The sequence below is a fragment of the Coccidioides immitis genome, assembly GCF_000149335.2.
Source record: "Coccidioides immitis RS genomic scaffold supercont3.1, whole genome shotgun sequence".
NCBI classification, from domain to species: Eukaryota; Fungi; Ascomycota; class Eurotiomycetes; order Onygenales; family Onygenaceae; genus Coccidioides; species Coccidioides immitis.
This window is the reverse complement of record NW_004504310.1, coordinates 5,706,243-5,727,439: the sequence shown is the minus strand read 5'-3', so window position 1 is coordinate 5,727,439 and position 21,197 is coordinate 5,706,243. Positions and strand designations below refer to the sequence as shown.

The following is a 21,197-nucleotide window of genomic DNA, read 5'->3' as shown; positions in this document are numbered from 1 at the left end:
TACGTATATTATACAGTCCACCGCAGGCCGGTTTTTGGCAGGTGGACATCACACGTGCTCCGAGGGTAATTGCCCGTTCGGGAAGAGACAATGCCGGGTTTCCTCAACTAAGTAGCCATGCAGAATGACATAACTGAGACGGGTAATTTAACCTTAGCTGGCGTTTGCGGCGGGCAAGCTCCGTGAGTGTGTGTGTGTATCGAAAAAGGTGTACTTCTACCCCGTACCATACTCGGTACTCCGTACAGTGCTGTAATTACGCGCGCTGTTATGGGGTTTTACGGGAGAGGAACTCCGCCCAGGGTTACCCCTCTCCTCGCTTGGCCCCCCTTGAAGTCACCCCTTTCATCCGACGGACGGGCTCCAGGGCGGCGGCGGAAAAAAAAAAAAAGAAAAAAAAAAAGAAAGGAAAGAAAAAAAAAGGGCCTCGACCAAGGAGCATTGTTTTGTGCTCTCTTGCGACCGTTGGTGTTTCGACAGACCTGGCGGGAATGGTGATGACATTTAAAAAATATACATTACCTCCTAGCTTTTTTTTGCTTTGAAGCTCCGAGCTGTGCGGGTCTCTGGCTGGGCGCTGTCGCCGGCCTCAACCCGCTCTTCTGATGTACTATGTATGTATGTATGTATGTATGTATGTACGTAAAGACAGGGATGCGTCGTGTTAATGCAGTGGTTAGCTGCGATTGCGGCTGCACGACATCGACGCTTTCCGAAGGGTGGTCGGAAAAGCTCTTTTCGCCAGGCTGAACAGGCGACTTGCCGCACATGCAGGTTGTTGTGCTGTTACGGATGCAACCAGCGTCCGTACCGTACATCATCCATACATACCCAGTACACACACAAACACTCACTCTCATTCTCTCTCTCTCTCTCTCGTTCACAACCCCCTAACCTTGAAATATACTGCTCGCTACTACCACCTTGAAATATGCTGCTGCTCGCTACTACCTCGTGGCAAGCGCGCGACTGTTGAAAAAAAAAAAAAACCGGGGGGAAGATCAAACCATGGAGAAACAATTCCATTTTCAATTCTTCCGGCAAAAGCAAACATATAGAATTGCGATGCAATTTCTGAAGCTCTCGCCAGCGCGTACCTTGGTTCCCTGGGGATAGATCATATGGGGGGAGCTCTGGTGGGATGGGAAAATCAAAAAAAATAAGAATAATCGGCTCCATGTCTGAAATTACGTGTCATGAACCTTAACTCAACCTGGCTGAGGGATCGGAGCTCTCTGCGTTCCTCCTCCCACTCTCTCCCACTCTCTCTCTCTCTCTCCCGGGCTGCTGGGCTGTGGCATTCTTCCCGTCGCTTCGACCAGCCTGTCCCGGCCTTCCCGTGCAAGCCAGTCCCGTAACGAGTTTCCTTTTTATTTTTTTTTAATTTTTTTTTTTTTTAAGGTACAGTGCAGTTCCTGGCACCTCCGTAGATAGCCACCGTAGCTCCCAAGGTCTTGACAAGAGGCGGTGGTCAAGTCTAGTTGGTTGTTGGCTCACTGCCCTGCCCCCCCCCGTGCGGAAACATTATAGTTGGTCGGTTCGACCGTAACCATTTAAACATCATGTACTGTACGGGAGTATCCTGCGGAATCGAGAGGTCAGGCATTCAGGAATTGTTGCTCCGTCCCCCCTTGTGCAAGCATCCGGGTCGGATGGTGAGTTATGTAAGAGGAGGTTCGGTCGTAACTAGTTAACTACACGAAAAGGGCCAACGTTGCAGCTTGCGATGCCAATGCGCACATCCACATGATTTGCCAGATCCAACAAAACCCAGCTTCGCTGCATGGAACGCTGTCAGAAATTTGCCGCTTGGGGGCATGTCGCAGCTCCCGTCCGGGTGATTCCTCACCTCCGAGCTGATTGGGAGCTTCTCTCTGGCAGCTCTGTAACCTATCATCGAGCTTATCGTCGTCATCGCAGCTAGTTACATCGGCCCCTCCGCAAATTTGCTGCGCAAAGCTTACTAGCTCCGTCGGCTCCAGTCGACTTCACCATGGGACGAGAACCAATCTTTTCTTTTTCCTCGCCCTCTTTTTCTATCCTTACTGTTCAACTTCTGCTTTTTTTGCTCCGTCGCTATCTTTAGACCCAGCCTGTTCGCCGAATCCATCGACAGGTCGACTGCTTGACGAGGTCTGACAGCCTTTTTTAGCCCAAGAATTCAGCCAGCAAGCAGGTAATTACCCAGTTAACTCTCCCTAGCTTTCTTTTTTTTGACTAATCCCACCCCTCTCTCACTCACTCACTCTCTCTCTCTCTCTCTTTCTCCTCTCCTTGCTTTTCACCCCCTCCTTCTCTCTCTCTCTCTCTCTCTCACATACCTCACCTCAACCTCACCTTGCTTCACTTCACTTCATCTCCTCAGCTCCCTCGCTATCCCGCTCTCTCAATCCACCTCCTCCTCGTCGTCGTCTTCTTCATCATCCGCTAAGCCTCCGATCTGGTTGCTTCGGGTCCCCAGAAACAGAAAGGAAATCGTCGCAGGCTAACATCCTCCCCCCCCCCCCCCCCCCCCCAAAACACCCTTGTTCCCTGCTTGATTTTCCCTGCTTCAACCGCCCCTCGGTTCCATCGAGCTCCCTCTCTGTTCCACCCCCTCCTCCAGGTTTGAGAGCTCTTGGACCTCCCGATTCGTTGCCCCTAAATTGATCCACTGACTAAATTAAACAGCCTTGGTTACTCGCTGCTACACCACACTTCTTCTCCACCGGCAAACACGCACACTGCACCGAAGTTCCACCAACTCCCGTTCCGCCTCTCTATCTCTCTCCCTCTCTCTTTTCCTCTCTCTCTCTACCCCCTCTCCCCTATCTCTCACTATCTCTCCTCTCCTCCACCATCGACCTTTCCGCCCGATTCCATCTTGTCCTGGCTAAGGAAAATAATGCTCGGCATCCTCGGTTCTTCAATCGTCCCTCATTGAACGCCTTCTCACCCACTCTCCCGCTTCCTACCCACGGAATCCGAGCCCCTCAGAGCTCTCCCCATCCTCTCCAGGCCGGTGTGGCGCTTTCCTTCTACCCGTTGATTCCGCTCAAGCTGGTCACTTGCAATCGATCACTCCAACCATGCCGCCAAGATCCTCCCTAACGAGCTCCTTTTCGGTCTCCGACGCCAACAATGAGGTGGTCTGCCCCCTGACCAATAATGATGGTTCCAATTGTCGCAAACGGTGTCTGGGTGTAAGGCCTCTTCTCTCCATCCTCTCCAAATCTCCAGCGCACTGCTCTGTACCTATCGTCCCATCCCCATCCTGGTGTCCACCAATAATCGCCCGAAATATATCCGCATTCGCCCCCAAATTCCTCAATTCTGCCTTTGTTGTACCTTGCGCAGAGTTTAAAATTTAATTCGGCAGCCCCCGAAGTCATATAGCTCCGTATGCTGACAGCTGCAATTGGAAACATGTCTAGGAAAAACGATATCGTTCTATGCAGGAGCACATCAGACGTGCTCACCCCAATTATTATATCCCGAAGCTTCCCGCGACAGAGGAAAGCTTCCAGTTGATGGTTAATACTCCGCCGGATCAGAGACCGCATCAACAGCCGCCAGCTCCTACTTCGCATCCCCGACGAGGCCCAAGTTCGTGATCCAGATCATTTTCTTTTTTCCCGGCGATAGACCCGCTCACTGACACAAAGATGATGTAGGCGATAGAGATATCTTCGCTCGGGACCAAAACTCCCCTGCCACGCCCCGAACTCTAGAAGAAGCTCATCCTGCTGCTGCCACAGCTGCAGTGGCGCTGGCGCAGCTTCAACACCACCGATTGATGTCCGAATGGGACTCGGAAGTGGTTTGTCTCACCAATGGCGCTCTTATTCCTTATCTCCTTTGATGATCGACGAACAGCAAAAACTTTACTAACGATATTAAAACAGGATGCTCACTCTGATAGCGATATAAGAAGGGATCGCATGCGCTCTTCTGTGGAGCTGCCTCCCCTCCGTGACCATTTCAAACAGGAGTCGATTCCTCCCTTTTCACCCCGTCCACGAGAGCTACTCCCATCCATCTTGGCACATTCACCACCAGGTCGCTCGTCCACGCTACCACCAATACAACGAAGGGAAAAAATTCAACGCGCTCGCAAGGGTTCATTGACACAGGCTCGTAAAGGAAAACATGAACGTACAAGATCCAAGGAGTATGGTCGCCGATCCAGTATCAACGAACGTAAAGCGCTATCGGCAGAGCCTCAGACGGCAGCTTGGGTACAGGGAAAGCGATGGGAAGACCTGATTGAAGCCGCTACTTCAGCTACCGAAGTAGACGATGACCGTGATATGACACCTGTACGTGTTCAATCAAGCTCCTGGACTGGATTTTTCATTTTGCTACTTGCCGAGCACACAATTGGTGTCAATTGCGTACATCTGCTAACACGATCCATTTGCTGATAGGTCCCACACTCACCACCATTCCGTTCTCTTGCGAGCGTCACTTCAGCTCCTTCGGTCCAGAAGCATCGCTCATCCCTACCGCCTGCATTTCAATCAACACCTGGATTGCCACCTGCGCAGTCGTCTTATCCCAGGCAATTCGCACCTCTCTCCTATACAGCTTCTCCCCTCCAAAAAGCGCTCACGCCTCCTCCTTATGAACACAGCGGGCCACCGGACACGGACCTAGAACCATTCCCATCGGTAGAATCGTCCCTGGATTCTAACTCATCCGTTTCTGGCAAAAATTTCCATATGTCCGCTTCCGGATTACCTCCTCCAATGTCCGACTCCAGTCCTGTGCAACCACCTCGTCCCGGAACCAGTTCCTATCCACTGTCCTCCCACCCTCACCAGCTACAACCACATATTCGGAACAGGATCCATCATCGATTGTCCAACCCTACTCCATTCAGTAGCCATAACGGCAAGGACGTTCAAATCTATTGCGCCTCTTGCTCTAGACCGTGGCCTCTCCGCGAGTGCCTTGCTTGCACTGAATGTATTTGTGGTGTTTGCAGAGAGTGCGTAAGCATGATGTCGGGAACTATCGGGGCGAGTCCAGCTTCGATCTTGAACCCGACGAGCAACCCCGGGAACGGGATCAGCGGCAACGGAAATATCAGTGCGCCGCGAACAGGCCTACCTGGCCGACGCGGGTGCCCGAGTTGCGGGACGATCAGTGGAAAGTGGAAAAGCTTCCAGCTTGATTTCCGGTGATGCATTTCATGATGTCTCCCACCTTATGTCTAACGGCCCTGTCACCTTTTTTTTCTTTCTTTTTTCTTTTTTTTTTTTTTTTTTTGGTTTCCGGATTGGCTCTCTCGTATCTCTCTACGGTCTTTCGATATGATATGACATACATGCCTGATGCTATAACGAAGTCACATTGTCTTGAGTTCTTACCCGGCGATGTACATGTGAATGGTTTACAACCTCAAGTTTTATGATATCATATTCTATCATGATGTCAGGATATATATATACACATTTGGCGGAAATTTTTGGCCGTTTGTTTGTTTTTCCTTATTATCTTTATTTTTATTTATTTTTTTTCCCTGTCTATATTTTCAAATTCTCTGGGCTTCTCGCTACTCACAAGGAAAACGGGCCTGGTCCAATCTTTTTCACAACTTTCAGATTATTTTACGGCCTTTTTTTTTTTTTTACATACTTTTACTTGATGCTCTGGGCTTATCTATATTCAATCATGTGTAAGTTTCTATTCCTTCCGAAATATCACTTTCCCTGTTGAGTCGCACCCATGCCTTTTGGTGCTCTATGTGGAGATATTTCATTTTCTCCCATTTCGTTCAGGGGAAGAATGGACACATTTTTTTTTTTTCTTTTGCCGGAGTGTGGAGCAAACTATAGACAAACATTGTGTTTTCTTCAACATTGTACACTTTATCCATTGATAGCTGGCCGTCATGAAAATTTGTCACTTGCCTAATTGATTGTACGGAAGCACAGCATATACAATGTACATAGTTCCATATCCTCCCAACGTGAAACACGCCACCAGCACCAGAAGCTGAAGAAGGTTCCGAAACATTCTTAAAACATCTTGGAACAACAGCTCAAATGAAAAATATAAGGGTGGGGATTGTTTTCTCGTAAAAGCAAGCTTCATAAAGCAAGCAATGCGGCATCAGTGGTTTCAACCAAAATTTCATGCATACAATAGTTAAATACTCTGAACACATAATGTGTACAGTAGATAGCTGCACTGCTCCCTGTGCCCGATGCTTTTCGTCGGGTGGGCCTTTTTTGGAGCGCCGGGCGGTCGAGGCTTGGCGGGAAAGCATTAGTTAAGCTTATTTTTAGTGCGTTTTCTCGAACCCGCAGAAGCCGCGCTTACAGTACAGAAGAAGCCCGGCGACGGTCCAGATATGGAAGTAAAACTGAATTCAGTTCAATATCAATCTCTACATACTCTTTGCTGTCTGGGATGAGTTCAGCGAAACTTACTGAATTCAACACTAAATTGCCTCCTAGAGACCCAACGACCGGCAAATTTCACCTTAATGGCGTGAAGTCTCCACTTTCTACTATTGCTCTACATCTGACAATTAGCTTGGGGGACACCATCATCGAGTCCGTTTTATATCCCAGACGATCTACCGTCCTGTGTTTGCCATCCGGTGGTCTCCCGAAGCGTATGTCTTCGCCATAATGCCTTGCGCTGGCGCTTTGGACTTCCAGGGAGGTGATATTTTCCATTCATATACTAGATGGAGCTCAACTGGAAAGGCCCATCCAGGAGAGGAGGTAATAGTGGAAGAAAATCGGCAATCCTTTGGTTCATAGGTGGCAAATATGTTGGACTGACAAGCTACGTAATAGCAAGTAATGTACACTCTTGAACATGTGCGACGACAAGAGCGATATCTTGCGCAGTGGATCAATGACCCTTATTCTGGTCATGTATGAGAAAGGGAGAGAAGGTATATGGATTGCCCACGAAGTTGCTCTGGTAAAATACGTATAATTCACGATAGCATTTACCGTTCACGCAACGCTTGGATTATAGAGATCTACCTACGGTTGTGGATTCCCAGGTCGTCCTTTTTGCTATCAGCCAGTGATCGTCGATGCAGGGTCATGGAAACGTATTGTGGCGGGTCAACGGGTTGTCGTCCGCAATCCCAAGCCCTTCAGCCCCAGGAAATAATCTCAGCTGGCGAAGTTCAATTGGCTAACTACTCGGGTGGGATGAGAGCGATTCCTGTCGGTTTGGCCGAGAATTTCCCCGATCTCCTCAGCTCGCCAGCCAGGCGGTGCTGAGCCATGCTCCCAAAATAGTTGCTGCTCCCTCCTTGCATTCACATCCAAAGCCTACTTCCCAGTCTCGAGTAGAAGTAGCTTGACGCTTCGAGTCCTAGAGAGGGTATAACAGAAATTTCAATGCACTTCCTGCTGGCACACTTGTGAGAACTTTTAACTTAAGCCATCTGTACTTGCCATGAATAGTTATCCCAGTCCTTTTGGATAAGTTACACAAAACCTTTTAGAATGTTTTTAAGGTCTCCTGGGACCATTAACAGTTCCCATGAAAGAGTCATATGGACACGTCGTGAAGATTTAATCCATGCATACTATGTTCAGAGTGCATCTAAGCATCTTCACTTAGGAATGCCACGGTTTTATTCAGGGATCAGACGATAGATGCCATTACAAGGAAATATGGATTGTTTCCAATTGGTTCCGTTGAGACCGTGTTTTCGGACCACCGGTGACCGGATGGGTCAGGTCGAGGCTGAAATTCCCAGAATCCTTGCTATCAAGCCATCAGGCGGCTTTTCGGAGATCTCCTTAAAGGTAAGAAAGGAAGTAGCTGGCCGTACTCCGTATATTCATGGAAAAGCTGATGTGCTCCTGGCCTGGATCACAACACCGTTCCAGTGAACTTTTGGCCCATGGGACCTGTTCCAAAGTAGGTCGCGTCCAATGGAGATGCCACATGGTCCAATTTAACACAGGAACTTTGATATACTCTGGGGTAAATTGGGATAGTGGCGTGTACGTCAGACAAGGCGCCTGGTCACAACTCTCTGGAATACCACTCAAAATGTACATTCGAGTTTTCATATGCTAACGGTTAAAAAACCAAATACCGGAAGATAAACAGAGAAAAGCAAAAGGGGGAGTAATTTTCGCACTCTCATACGCTCCAACTTAAAAGAGATATCGAATCAACACCAGACTCTTGCACCGGAAATATCAACCCGGAATAGAACGCGAGGGCTACACAGAAATGGTATAAGACAAGAAAGAGGGCCAACTGCAGCAAAGAAAGTACTCAGAAGGGGAAAGGTGAGTACAAATATAAAATAAATCTCATTTCAACGTACCCTACAAAGTAATAGAGACGAGAAACTAGAGAAGTGTGGATGAGAGGAATTCAGGTAATGGACACAACCCCTTTGAAAGGAGTTAGAAAGAGGCATCAGATAGCGAAAAGAAAATATAAACGCAGGCCCCGGTGATCCAGTTTTTTGAATGATTTCAATATCAAGACAATGATAGAATAGAAAGCGGTACTTAACACAAAAGGCTATGAAGGGTCAAAAGGTATTATTAACAAATTTGCATAATGTCAAAAAATGTCGCTCAGCATAGAATGTAAAATATATCAGGGTTAGGTACATGATTACCTTGCGATTTGATTTCGTATGATGTAGAGAATAGTCTAGCAAGAAATGCTTAGTATCTCCACGGTGGCCGCTCCTCCCGATTACCTGTCGCACTGTCTCTCCCGGATCGTGGTTTAGGCAACGGAAGAAGACTAACTCGTCGATAAGAATAACCCATGGCAGTGCCGGGTCGACTTGACTTTTTTTCATCTCCATTTCGTCCGGACACGGAAGTGTCACGAACACTTGGGGTCCCAGCATAACTTTGACGACTTCGGGGAGTTGAAGGGAGACCGGTAACTACAGGGCTAGGCGCAGGAACAGTCTTACGTAGCTTGCTGTAAGGAGGTGGATCAATAATGGATGACTTCTTGGGCGTTGGAGAAATGCCGCGGTCAGGTAAAGGAGATGCAGCCCCGCGACCAAGCCGGCTTGGTGGTCGGAGCCCTGGTGCTGGAGAAGCGGATGATTCTCGACTGAGAGGACTGCGTGGTGGGAGGGTGGAAGGAGTAGTTCGAGAAGGAACGGGAAGCTTGCGATGAGGTGACGGTGTGCTGAGGGACAAGGGCTTGAAGTTGTGCCCAACGATAAGATCGTTGGTATTGGAACTGTTATTCCACCTGGGTTTCGATAAAAGTGTTGGACCGTCAGCCCGCGAACCAGGTCGTGACGGAGGCGTGGGTGAAGGAGATGTAGTCGTCAGTCTCGGAGTCGGGGACTTCAAGTAGGCGTTGCTCGCTGAAGACGACCTTGGCGCCTGTGCGCGTCTTGGTGTTTGGCCTGATGGTGATACTGGTTGGGGTAGGGCAGAGTATCGCTTCAGCTTCGAGGCGGCTGCCCGCGATATGGTGCTCCCTGTGGTGCTACTTCGTCTTGAGCCGTTGGACTTTGCATTGTTTGCACCGTTGGCCATAATCACGGAAGACGCTGGAGAACTCTCTGGAGTATCGAAGGCGCTTCTTGTTGGAGGGGTATCCAACGTAACGATGCTTGATACTGAATCACGCAGCTGCTGGCCCTTGGTAGCCGTGAGTTCCTCCAAAACTGAGTCCATGATGCTCATCTTGTCTTGTAAGGCCTCATATCTTGCCCTGAGATCGGCAAGGAGACGAATAACTTCTCCGTTGACAGTCAAACGGTCATTAATCCCCTTTTTGATAATTGAAAGCACTCGCTCAATGGCAGATCCATAATGAACCTTCTTCGCTTCGAAGTTTTCAGCCCTCTTTGCCAAGGCAGCTGGATTATTATGCTGAATTCCACCATCTATAGCTTCTTGGAGTTTGTTGACACTCCGTTCCACTGACTCGCACATTTTATGTGCTTGTTTGCCAGCGTTTCTGAAAACTACAATCCATCTATCTTCTCCCAATTCTCTTCTTAAAGCCTCCGCATCCGTCTCCAGTTTCCTGTACCCTTTCTCGAGTCGATGTCTTCGGTCCTCCAGTTCTTGGCAGGCGCTTGGAAATACTTTTTCCGCCCGAGATTGAAACATTGAGAGCCTCATCGGAAGGAAGTCGAGGGATGCCCGGAGTGGCTGCATTCGCGCAAACAATGCTAGAAGGCTGGCTTCATCCTGCGGATTCTGGGACGCTTGGATGTCGAGTTGAGAGCCCCCAGGTGGAAAAACGGGAGCGAAGCTAAACCTTTGATTCGAATGGGTATTGCCGTTGGCTGGAGATTCTTCCACAATTGTCTCGAGCTCGTTTATATCAAGACCATGAGCGGGCTCATGGTCCATATCTATGACAGTCTTGTGACGCTTCTCTTCCATCTCAAAGATCAGTCGGGCGAGGTTTTCAATTTCAAGACCAACGTCCCCAAGCACTGCATTCCAGAGCTCCTCCCATTCCATTGCCAGCTCAACTTGTTCTTTAACTCCTTTCAACAAAGACCTGACCGTACTCCAATTCTGTAGCGTCGATTCCATTTGTATAACGATGGCATGAAGCTGATTAGCTCCCACATCGGCAATATCGTCGCGTAGCTGAACATCTTCAATCGCCTTGACGTAGACGTTAATCAAGCTTTCAAATTTCGTAACAGCTTTGTCCACATCGTCCAGTCCTTCCCTGCCACCAGCAGCAGCCCATTCCACGTCATCATCTGCATCTAGCCCGCTCAAAACCTCCGAAGCTTTATTGATCCATTTTTGGATCTGCTCGGCAGCCTGCGTCAGAGCTCGGACGGCAGCGGAGGCAGTTGGAATTGCAGCAATACTCGCTTCTAACGTCGACGGCTGCGGAAGGCTGATTGAGGTTAGTTGGGAGAGCTGGTTGCTGAACGATGCTCTAGAAAAGGAGTAGATGGAGTCTGTGCGATGGAGTCCAAGAGGATTAAAATATGACTCGACATTGGTGGCGCCGCTTGGAGGTGGAGGTGAAGGACTGTCTTTCGGAGGTGGAGGGGGCCCTCGATCGCTTTCTTCGGTGCTCTTCCTAAGATACTTTTCAAGATCAGTGGGTTCCAAGGGGGGATCTATATTCGTTCCATGGCACGTTCCCGTGTTTTCCACCGCGGATTGCAAGCTGGTCTCATCTGGTATGGACATTTCCTGGTCTTCGTCTGTCGTGTTGATCACGGATGGTTGTACGGGGCTATCCACTTCACGATTGTAAGGGCATTCGACAGACTGTACTTCGCTGCTCGTGGAAAGCGGTTCCGGGGTATGTGTCCTCGAGCGCCCACCACCCCACGCTCGACCTCGCTTTTGAACTTTGATCGAAAGATCTCGATGAAGATTATCGAGCTCTTTGAGGTGTGCCTCGGGGATCTTCCCAACCGGACTTCGATTTCGCGACTGTGTTGTTGGGGAACTAACCGTTCCGTCAAGGAGTTTTACCCGCGCTGCTAAGTTCGGAGAGAGCCGACGAAGGAACGCAGATGAGGACCGCAACTTCTGATCTTGATTCGCTGGTGTAGAGACGTGTTGAGTCGATGTGCTGCTGGACTGCGAAAAGGATGTTGTAGCTTGCAGAGAACCTGAGGTCTGAGCGTCGGGGGTTGCACTCGGACACGAAGACAATCGCTGTGGAACTTGAATGGGTGACGTTTGGGGGCTTGTCGGAGGTCCGAAGAGCGTAGATGTGGCCGTGGCAGGGTTTGTGTCTTCTGGAGCGGCTATAGAAGCTGGTCCAGGTCTCGACACGGGCACAGCCGCGGGCATCGATACTTGAACGCCACGTTCAGCGCTGCCTACCTCTGTTTCCAACGATGGTGCCGTAGATATCAGCTTCAAGGATGGTGTGGATGGTTCTGCCGTGGGTGCGGGTAGCTGTTGGGGCGCACGCTCTTCGCTGGCTGTTGAAGGGGTCTGTGGTGGATGAACTTGGGATCGAAAAAGGGAGAGACGCAGAAGAGAGGTGAGTGTCCGGAGCTGGTTGCCGCTTGGAGGGGATCTGCCGCACCCGGTCACCCGCAACTCATCAACGACGGCATCGAGTACTTTCGCGGGTCGGGGAAAGGGGAATTCTACACGGCAGCGAGGGATGTTGGATTGAATTATGGAAGACGCCGAAAGGAGCCTGTGTGGGCTCTGATTGCAAGTCATCATCGTTCCCCCTAAATAGAACATACACAAAACCTCACAGGCAATATTATTGTTTCACTTCAACTTTGACACTTCTATGACATTTGTATTATTGAATGAAGATATCGTTCAAAATATATTTATCCTTTTTTCTTGTTATCTACCTGGGAAAGCTTCTACATATGCTGCTGTCCAGCAGCACCCAACCGCCCCGTCAACCCGCAGTCTTGTTACAAAACATTATAATAACACTGGATTACTCTCACACATACCAAAATATGTATATGCAAATTCCAAAACAGATGAAACATTACGCACTGTGCATTGAGTGGCAGGAAGTCTGTCCGGAGACACAGAGGAAGAAGAAGGGTATCAAGCGCAATGGATAGCAGACAACGTGGTACCAATGAGATGTTGTGATTGTCACCAGCAGCTTCACTTTTCACTTCTATTTGAGCCTAAACCCCTCATACCTCAGACTCGTCTGGCGGAACGATGGATAATATTGGATCCGGATTTTTCTTTGTCCAATCCCGGATCAGCTCTTCTCGAACACCTTGACACCACTTAAACAGCGCCTGGTCAAGTTTCCTCCATGCCTCATCGCTGTCTCCATTGACAACCGCCAACGCGTCTACATCAAGTTTGATCTCCCATCGAATTTCAGCGGCCTTGGCCCAGTAGCGAATATTGTCAGCCATTCGGTACGGTTTTCCGACATCTTCATGGAAGGTTCTAATTTCTCCAAAAGGACGCTTTGACATCCTGACAGCTGCGTTATGTAATCGCACAAGGCGTCGACCATCCTGCCAGCGAGAGAGAAACTGTGTGGGAAGGGGACAATCTTCGGCAGGTTCCCATGCGGGTATCGCCTCGGACTCCTCAAAGCTTTGAAGGAACGCCTGCTCCCTCTCGCGCTCTCGCCCTGACCAATCTCCGCTCGCCCAGATCCAGCTGGCCCTCTTTTGTATATCCGCCTCTTCAAGCTCCCTTTCTTTGCCAACCATCGCTTCCACTCCCGCTATCCATCCAAGCATAACGTTTCTTTCTTCTTCCTTTAACCCACCCACAAAATTTCGCCCTGCCCATTTTCTCAATACGTCCAAAATACCAAGCAGCTCGTCACGGATTTTCTTCTCGCTCTTGATAGAGTCTAAGCGTACTGGATTTTCATGAGAAGTGTAGTAGATTCTAGCAGCTCGAATAGCAAGGGTTACCACATCGAGAATATGCATGCCTTCGATCTCATGCCATCCCTGCGGAGGCTTCGTTAATGGTGGGTTTTCAGACGTTTCCTCTGCAGCATCCGACATATTTTCAGGCGTCTGGTCACTCGATACGGGTGCAGAAGCCTGGGCTGCCAGTTGATCTCTCGTAGCAGTTAAGACGTTTCTGGCTTTATCCAAGGCGGACTGTAGATCCCTTCTAAGCTCTTCAATGTCTATCGGGGGAGGGATGTGGTGCGTGCGAACACTATATGTGCTCACGGTTGGAGGTAGCATGGCCGGTTCATTTTCATCCCATTCTTCCGCCAAATCGCTGACTTCCTCGATGGGACTTTCAGTCAAATCCCCGCCAAAATGCGTCTGTTGAGTCAACATGAGCTTAGGAATATCAGAATCCCGTCTCTTTTTTGCACGGGCCAACTGTCCGCCTTTACCATCCAATAGCCCCGTTCGAGCAAAGTAATACTGTAAATGCGCGATGCTCCCTAAACTCATTACGCTCTCGCGATTTTTTGCAGACTCTGCAAATACAGCGCCTTGGGGTCTGATATAGCCACGTCTCCGGGAGGACGTGGAAACCGAGGATCCTCCATCGCCTGATAAATTTGAGACCGAGGATACTGTAGAGAACGTCCGATCAGGAGAAGGGCAGGATGAAATAGCGGGAGTCGGCGACAAAGACGGGGAAGGAGAGAGATCGCGAGGTTGTATGGAGATCGGATCTGGGATCGAACGAGCAAGGGATTCAATGTTGTCTGCCATGGCGGCTATTTGAGCGGGAGGAATGGTTGTTGGGACGGAGTAAGCAGGAAATTAACAATGAAGCTGTCACGTTGGGAGAAGTCTTGTCTGTGTAAATAAAGCTGAACCCGACTGGAACTGGCGGATGCATGTCACAGGGGAAGGGGAAGGAGATGTTTCAGTACCATGGTGACATTTCTAATAAGTTAATTTAGCTGTTGCGGGCATGGGGGGTTTAGTAGCTTGCAACTTGCACCAAACCAGGAGATGCAGTTGATTAGTTGGGCTTCCTGCGGGCTTCAGGGGGGTTTAGCCTCTCCTTTTTTTATCGTCGTCACATGGTTTTCTTTCAAGCCCCCACATCAACACCGGGTTGACCGTGAGAGGCATCGGAGTGGTGAAAGTTTGGTGGAGAGTGAAGGACAGGACTTGTGTCAGAGATCAAAAAGTGTCCTGAGCAAATCAGTGTCTGCACGTCATCCCAGCCGGCCGTGCTGAGGACGTTGGCGGAGTTTGGGAGACTTTGTACGAGGCCGTTGGCTGGTGATGGCCGAGTTGGGAACGTCGCGTCGACCATTTTGGGCCTAGCGGGGCGGTCGCGGGTCAGATGACTTCATTCCTTTCCACCAGCGCATGCCACGAATCGAGACAATTTCTGCCATCTTCAGCCATATCTCGTCGAAGGGGCAACAAAAGAGGCTCGTTGAGGACCCAGGACAGCTTGAAAACGCTGGCTACTGGATGCCTAGCTAACTCGTATTCTCCTCTTGTCATCATTGCTCACAATCATTTCCAGCATTCTGTGGTCTATCACGAATGCTATGGCCAAACGTGTATGGCACAACCGTTGTTTTGGAATCGACATGCCGTGCATGGACACTAGTTACTGACCGAATAGGGTTTATATAGGTTGCCTTTACGGTCCAAGGGAGAGTGCAAGGTGAGCCCAATTATTTCCTCGCATGGCTCTCGCGAGCTAAACTTTGACTGGACTTAAGCGGGAATAAACCTGACCGGCCCTAGGAGTGTTCTTCCGGTATAGTTCTCATATCTTCTCATGGACCACTAGAGGTCAATGGATGGCTTCTGCAAGCGTGCCATTATCCGCTAACATCGAGCTTACAAGTGATTTCACCCAGAGAAATGCAAACCTCTATGGCTTGACCGGCTGGGTGAGGAATACTACTGATGGAAAGGTGTGAATCCTTGGTTTGTTTTGACCACCCAAACCCATCTCACCTCATGAACACCCTCCATCTTCTTTCGGGAGCAATTTTATCCCTTTCTATCCGAGAGGATTGCCCGGTTGCACGGAGAGTTTATTCGTGTTCAGAGACTTATTTGCACAAAGGTCCAGGGAGAAGCTCAAGGCGATGAAGAATCGATAACGAAGCTCATCGAGGACATTTCGCGGGGCCCTCGACATGCCCAAGTGACAAAGCTGGAAAAGTCCGAGATTGATCCGAAAGTGGGAGAATCTCGATTCCAGGTTGTCCGGTAGATACATTAGAAACGGTTGGGTGGAAGTCTATTGACAAATATTGGGCTCGGAGCGAAGCCTACAGCAGGCTAGATTTCTGTTTTGACATGATTGCTCCCGGATTTCATTCCGTCCAATCATCCCTGGTTGATAGTTAAAATGAAAGAGAGTTAACGGATGCAAATACCAAAGCTCCGCCGTTGAATAACATCTCTATTTCATGTAATTATGGGTTCACGTGCATTCAAACCCGTCACTACAAGGATGGGTCATCGGAGCGCGATCAATATCCTTTCCAGTGAATGTCGGTCTGAAGGGGCTCCGGGCCTTGCCGGAACCCCTTTGCCGCCACGACGAGGCTCCCCGTTTGAGACGCTCAGCCCGGCCCGTTGCGATGTCAACGTCCATGGCCAGCCAGTCCTCCTCGAGCGCGTATCTGTAGGTGTTGGTATGGATGTTATGACTCAGCGGCCTGTTCTCGGAGCTATCCCGGAATCGCCCGAAGTGTCACTTGCACCAGAAAATTTTACTAGCGGTAATCTATTGCGGCCGTCCTGTATTTTGATGACCGCCGGACCTCATCCATTCTAATGTAGCTGTCATCAGCCCAGTTCCAAGACAGTCGTGGGATGGAGGAGTGCTCAGAAGCATTTCACGCCGGATGCACTCATACGGGATATATGCATCACTTGCGACCCCGCTCACTGGCAAAAATTTACAGCCGGTTTATGGCAGCTCGTTCATGTAAGCACTGTAGCATGACGTTGCGAGGTTTCAGGGATACCTATTGAAGTGCCCGAAATCCCCGAATTAAGAGCCAATGGCAACTTTCATCATTTCTGGCAGTCACAGAACCGAGGCCTGTGGCCTTCCATTGGCTAGAAAAGCTTGATATCGTGTAGTTAGCTCCTAACTTAATGGTAGCATGATGAAGTCATTGGTTTTGAATTCTGTTGCTGGCTATATAAATTAGAGATGCCCCTTTCACTTCTCGAGATCCCTGGGTCGCCGGATTAATCCAAAGCTTGGAAGCGAAAAATCAGCCTGGAACCCCTCGGCCTTAATTCTTCCTCCTTCCTCTACTCATCAGAGGGTCTTCCTGCGCACCTACATCGACGTCTCGACCAGCTCCAGAACAATGAGCACTACGGCAACTGTCCCAGTCAGAGCCCTGGTGGCCAGTTCAGCCTCAGCGCGGCTCTTTCAGCAATCATGCTTGAAAGCATCCTTGCGTCCGTCAGCGGTGGCCGCAATAGGCATTCGAAGCACAGCCGGAGTGCCATTCCATAACTATATCGCGCCAAATCGCCCAAAATACTTCACCACAACATCGTCAAATAAGCTGCGAGAGTTCTTTCCTCCGCCTAAGACGAAGCATGTTGTTGAAACCGAGACACACTTTGAACACCCAGTGTATGTAGAGAGTCTCTGTACTTCGAAATGGGCTAAGAGTGAAACGTTCTGACTCTGTTCGCAGATTCACTGAGAAGGAAATGAAAGACATTGTCGTCGCACATAGACAAACGAGAGATTGGTCGGACTGGGCTGCCCTAGGCACAGTCCGGATGCTCCGCTGGGGGATGGATCTCGCAACGGGCTACAAGCACCCGCCCGCCGGAAAGGAACAGAAAAAAGTAAAGCCATTCACCATGGACGAGCGTAAATGGATCATCCGTTTTATTTTCTTGGAAACCGTCGCCGCTGTGCCAGGTATGGTTGGTGGCATGCTTCGCCATTTGCGTAGCTTGAGAAGAATGAAGAGAGATCTCGGATGGTGGGTATTGGGCTGCCCTGCTATCGCCTGCTCAAAAGGATCTAAACGGCTAACATTTCCGTCTCCTCAGGATCGAAACTCTTCTTGAAGAAGCATATAACGAGCGTATGCACCTTCTCAGTTTCTTAAAGCTGGCAGAGCCAGGCTGGTTTATGCGTCTTATGGTCCTCGGTGCCCAGGGCGTTTTCTTCAATGCTTTCTTCCTCTCGTACCTCGTATCACCAAGAACTTGCCACCGTTTTGTCGGCTATCTCGAGGAAGAGGCCGTCCTGACATACACTCATGCCATTAATGACCTTGAGAACGGGAAACTGCCAAGATGGAAGGACATGAATGCTCCTGACATCGCAGTCACATACTGGAAGATGCCTGAGGGCCATCGGAAAATTTTAGATCTGTTGTACTACGTCCGTGCCGACGAGGCTAAGCACAGAGAGGTCAATCACACTCTGGCCAATTTGGACCAGAAATACGACCCAAATCCTTATGCAGCCAAGTACAATAATCCCCAAGATCCTCACCCCACAAAGTCCGCCTCCATTATGAAGCCAACGGGCTGGGAAAGAAAAGACGTTCTCTGAATAAGTTAGATTTGGATGGAGTCTTACCAAAATTCGTGTTTATATTTCGGTAAAAGGGTTTTCTTCTTGGATTTGCATCCGGTTCTCTCAGACATCATCAGAAGCAGGATGCAGGTTTGGACAGTTGGTAGGGAAAAGACAATCTCTCATTTTTGGCGTCAATTGGCGGTTTTGCGGAGGTTTGAACGGTTGGTGTCTTCGGTAATTAGAGGTCTGGGCATCAGAAGACCATGAACGGTTCAAGGTGTTTGATTTGGCATTAGTCTCATTCTTTTTCTTTCGTGCTTGGTTTTTGCATGCATAAGACCCGTACGGAGTACTTATACTGCGCATAAGCTTGTTGTAGCAAACATGGAAAGAATGCATGTGTTTTATATCTAAAGGATATCATGTTGAGTCGGTATGTTTGGGCGCAATGGCGGGGAGAGAATGCAAGCTGCCAGTGAGAGCATCAGATTCTTATATTTTGCGCTCTGTAGGGGCCGTTTTGGTGCGTTGGCGGCATTTGACAGCGCCGATTTCGAGTAGCAATTTGATTGGTTAGATAGCTTATTTGAGACCTCTTTATTGGACAAAGCATCTTACACTCAGTTATAAGCCTAGAATCTAATTGGATAAATTATAATAATAAAATACTAGTAGTATCAGAATTAGCCAATGATTGTACTGTGTTTATGACACTGGTGTATACCTAAAAAGTCCTCCGTACGGAGTACTCCGTACAGAGTAAACTCCATATTGAAAGGAACTAAAGGTTGCTAGGCGGAGCTGGCTGCGCACGAACCACATTCACGTCCAGCTAGAAACCTCACTCGGAATCGTGACTGCAAGTACCTTTCCGCTTGCTTGGAGCTCAACCGCTGAGCATTCGGAGCCAAACTTTATCTTCATACATATACTCCGTATATTAACCGATTACGTGTAGCCCCACGATTATGGTGTGGCATAATTCTTGTGCCAGAATGCTGCCAATGCGGTCTTGGAGCCGACGTGCAAATACCAACATCGGCCAGCGGCTTTTTGGAAGTTCTTGGGAAAGGTTTATCTATGCTGCGATGCATAGACAGACCGATAGCTTACCTCCACTACTCCAATATTTTCGCCGCTTTAGCCCTACTGGGAATCACACCGTTCAGCCAAGTGTCAACAATCTAGACAGCTTGTCTGTTGCTCGCTTACTTACTCCGGCTGCATACTCCAACGGCCTGCCAACACCTGTACTTGGCTTCTTCAGAGATGCCCAGAGCTCAGAGAATTATTCTAAACCGCGAGCGGCCAGGCCAAGCGATACACACTCCGCCTTTCTTGGACCTTCTTCACATCCGGCTCTTACAATCCCTAGGACAAAAGGATATAAGAGGCGTAGTGTGAAATGTTCTATACGCTTTTGCTCCTCAGAGGCATCCAGAGAACGACCACGCAATGTGGCTCAAGTCTCTCAACAGATCAGAGAGTTATGCGCAAATCGAACTAATGATGCCTACCAGCAGACCACTCGCAGAACTACAGAATGCTTTCTAGCGCCCTTCCAAGCCAACATCGATGAAACAATCTGTGCCTCGCCGTATGACTATACCATGTCATTGCCAGGCAAAAGAACTATTCCAAAGTTCATAGATGCGCTTCAACATTGGCTTCATGTTCCTCTCACGTCCATGAAGATCATCGAAAACATCGCAACAGATATGGTTAATATATCTCTAATGCAAGTAATACTACACTTAGTTAACATCGATTGGTCTTGCCTCTAATTAGCTATGCAGGCTAGATGATATCCAGGACGGCTCCGAGCTTCGACGGGGATTCCCAGCCGCTCACGTCATATATGGCTCTAGCCAAACGATCAACAGCAGTACATACATCTTAGTCAAGGCTGTCGAACGCCTGCAGCGACTCAAGAATGAAGAATGTTGCGTTGTGTTTTATGGTAAGTTTGCCTTTTAAAAGCAAAAACATACTAAGGTTTGCGATCGAATTAATGAGATTTCAGAGGAATCGCGGAATCTTTGCGTAGGCCAGGGGCTTGATCTCTATTGGCGCCATCATGTGCAGTGCCCTTCAGTGGATGATTACATTACAATGGTCGACAATAAGACCGGAAGCTTTTTCAGGCTAGCAACTCGGCTGATGGTAGCGGCGGCTCCGAGTTCCTTTGGTTCAGCAGAACTTTTTCAACTTGTGAGTTTAATGGGGAGGTATTACCAGATCCGAGATGACTATCAGAATCTAGCTTCTGACGAGGTGAGAAGAATGCATTGCTCTATCTCTTCTGCGCTTTAATAACGCACTATTTATTTGTTTCCTCGTTTTTGACCTGGCTCATCTCCTCGTGCCGTCTCTAGTATGCTGCTAAAAAGGGTTTCTGCGATGATCTATCCGAAGGAAAATTCTCCCTCCCGTTAATACACTTTCTTCAACATGCCCCATCGCAAAAAGCAGACCAAATTCGTGGCCTGATATTTCATCGCCACCAACGGGCCGGATCACCCTTAAAAAGCACTATTAGCATCGAAACTAAACAGTGGATACTCTCCGAAATTAAGAAAGTGGGAAGCTTGGAATACGTTCACGATATTTTGGACGACATGCACGATGCGATGTCACGAATGCTGGACGACTTGGAGAGCGAGCTTGGGAAAAATGTTAAGTTAAACGCCTTATTGGCTGGCCTTAAGCTTTGATCCCGTTTCCGTCTATGTCTTCAGGGTTCACATGTCGTTCGGCTTTGAAGGAAGCCGCCCCTGCAATTGCGAAGCACCGCTATACGCCAGACCTTGCTGACAAAGAGCCATACTGAGATGCGAGGACCAACTGGAATATATCAAGATGGCCAGGCTGGGGAATTAACCGATAAGAATACGTCCCAGATCTCTATGAAAATCTTCCCATTCTCCTGAGTCGCATGCTGTTCAGGGGTCTGCCCCCGTTTCACATTGGTACCGACATTACAAATGGGTTTAATTTCTCTTTTGGTTTGAATACGCCATTGTCTAACAGGATTGCACGGTCGAAATGTTGAAGAGAAAAGTGAGTGCTCTCTGCAATGCAGTTCAGGCGTAATATACTATTGATGTATAATTATCATTTTACGATACCTTCAATGTTGATATAGTTTTATTTTTAACTAGGGGAGAGAATTTAGGATTTTTGGCATTGTGCTGGCTACATACAACCACTATACACCCTTTGCTACAGAGAAAAATGAAGCTGCCTAGTAACTGCTAGAATACTAAGGACCCGTACTCCGGTCGGCTGGCTTACGACAGCGAGCATGTAAAATCTTGC

At 48.8% G+C, this 21,197-nt stretch overlaps 7 protein-coding genes across 7 annotated transcripts; 5 read left to right on the top strand and 2 right to left on the bottom strand.

Annotated features, from left to right (window-relative positions):
* Window positions 1-3,068: 3,068 nt before the first annotated feature.
* On the top strand, window positions 3,069-5,165 carry CIMG_01047 (transcription factor RfeD; the record flags this gene model as incomplete). Its single annotated transcript, XM_001247275.2, has 5 exons — window positions 3,069-3,182; window positions 3,414-3,585; window positions 3,654-3,799; window positions 3,885-4,304; window positions 4,407-5,165. The coding sequence occupies 5 exons, from the start codon at window positions 3,069-3,071 to the stop codon at window positions 5,163-5,165; spliced, it is 1,611 nt and encodes a 536-aa protein (XP_001247276.2).
* A 2,840-nt stretch (window positions 5,166-8,005) lies between these two features.
* CIMG_01048 (uncharacterized protein) lies at window positions 8,006-12,183 on the bottom strand. Its single transcript, XM_001247276.2, has one exon. It carries the CDS (start codon window positions 12,129-12,131, stop codon window positions 8,652-8,654), a length of 3,480 nt encoding a protein of 1,159 aa, XP_001247277.2. The 5' UTR covers window positions 12,132-12,183; the 3' UTR covers window positions 8,006-8,651.
* Window positions 12,184-12,577: 394 nt separating this feature from the next.
* CIMG_01049 (uncharacterized protein) lies at window positions 12,578-14,098 on the bottom strand (the record flags this gene model as incomplete). The annotated part of the gene is made up of 1 exon (XM_001247277.1): window positions 12,578-14,098. The coding sequence occupies one exon, from the start codon at window positions 14,096-14,098 to the stop codon at window positions 12,578-12,580; it is 1,521 nt and encodes a 506-aa protein (XP_001247278.1).
* A 656-nt stretch (window positions 14,099-14,754) lies between these two features.
* CIMG_01050 (acylphosphatase) lies at window positions 14,755-15,782 on the top strand. Its single transcript, XM_001247278.2, has 5 exons — window positions 14,755-14,910; window positions 14,987-15,017; window positions 15,101-15,113; window positions 15,204-15,273; window positions 15,429-15,782. Exons 1-5 carry the CDS (start codon window positions 14,899-14,901, stop codon window positions 15,576-15,578), a joined length of 276 nt encoding a protein of 91 aa, XP_001247279.1. The 5' UTR covers window positions 14,755-14,898; the 3' UTR covers window positions 15,579-15,782.
* Window positions 15,783-15,821: 39 nt separating this feature from the next.
* On the top strand, window positions 15,822-16,305 carry CIMG_12805 (uncharacterized protein; the record flags this gene model as incomplete). Its single annotated transcript, XM_004445783.1, has 2 exons — window positions 15,822-16,092; window positions 16,154-16,305. The coding sequence occupies 2 exons, from the start codon at window positions 15,822-15,824 to the stop codon at window positions 16,303-16,305; spliced, it is 423 nt and encodes a 140-aa protein (XP_004445840.1).
* Window positions 16,306-16,566: 261 nt separating this feature from the next.
* Window positions 16,567-18,446, top strand: CIMG_01051 (alternative oxidase, mitochondrial). Its single transcript, XM_001247279.2, has 3 exons — window positions 16,567-16,970; window positions 17,035-17,331; window positions 17,402-18,446. The coding sequence occupies exons 1-3, from the start codon at window positions 16,696-16,698 to the stop codon at window positions 17,910-17,912; spliced, it is 1,083 nt and encodes a 360-aa protein (XP_001247280.1). The 5' UTR covers window positions 16,567-16,695; the 3' UTR covers window positions 17,913-18,446.
* Window positions 18,447-18,874: 428 nt separating this feature from the next.
* CIMG_01052 (geranylgeranyl pyrophosphate synthetase) lies at window positions 18,875-21,094 on the top strand (the record flags this gene model as incomplete). The annotated part of the gene is made up of 4 exons (XM_001247280.2): window positions 18,875-19,617; window positions 19,676-19,839; window positions 19,903-20,153; window positions 20,255-21,094. The coding sequence occupies 4 exons, from the start codon at window positions 18,875-18,877 to the stop codon at window positions 20,591-20,593; spliced, it is 1,497 nt and encodes a 498-aa protein (XP_001247281.2). The 3' UTR covers window positions 20,594-21,094.
* Between the last annotated feature and the right edge of the window lie 103 nt (window positions 21,095-21,197).

Bases quoted from the DNA above. Each gene is read 5' to 3' on its own strand.
- CIMG_01048 (XM_001247276.2), bottom strand. From the start codon at position 12,131: ATGACTTGCAATCAGAGCCCACACAGGCTCCTTTCGGCGTCTTCCATA.
- CIMG_01050 (XM_001247278.2), top strand. The intron at 15,274-15,428 runs GTGTGAATCCTT...ATTTGCACAAAG, and splicing joins GGAATACTACTGATGGAAAG to GTCCAGGGAGAAGCTCAAGG.
- CIMG_01051 (XM_001247279.2), top strand. From the start codon at position 16,696: ATGAGCACTACGGCAACTGTCCCAGTCAGAGCCCTGGTGGCCAGTTCA. The intron at 16,971-17,034 runs GTATGTAGAGAG...CTCTGTTCGCAG, and splicing joins ACACACTTTGAACACCCAGT to ATTCACTGAGAAGGAAATGA. The intron at 17,332-17,401 runs GTGGGTATTGGG...CCGTCTCCTCAG, and splicing joins ATGAAGAGAGATCTCGGATG to GATCGAAACTCTTCTTGAAG.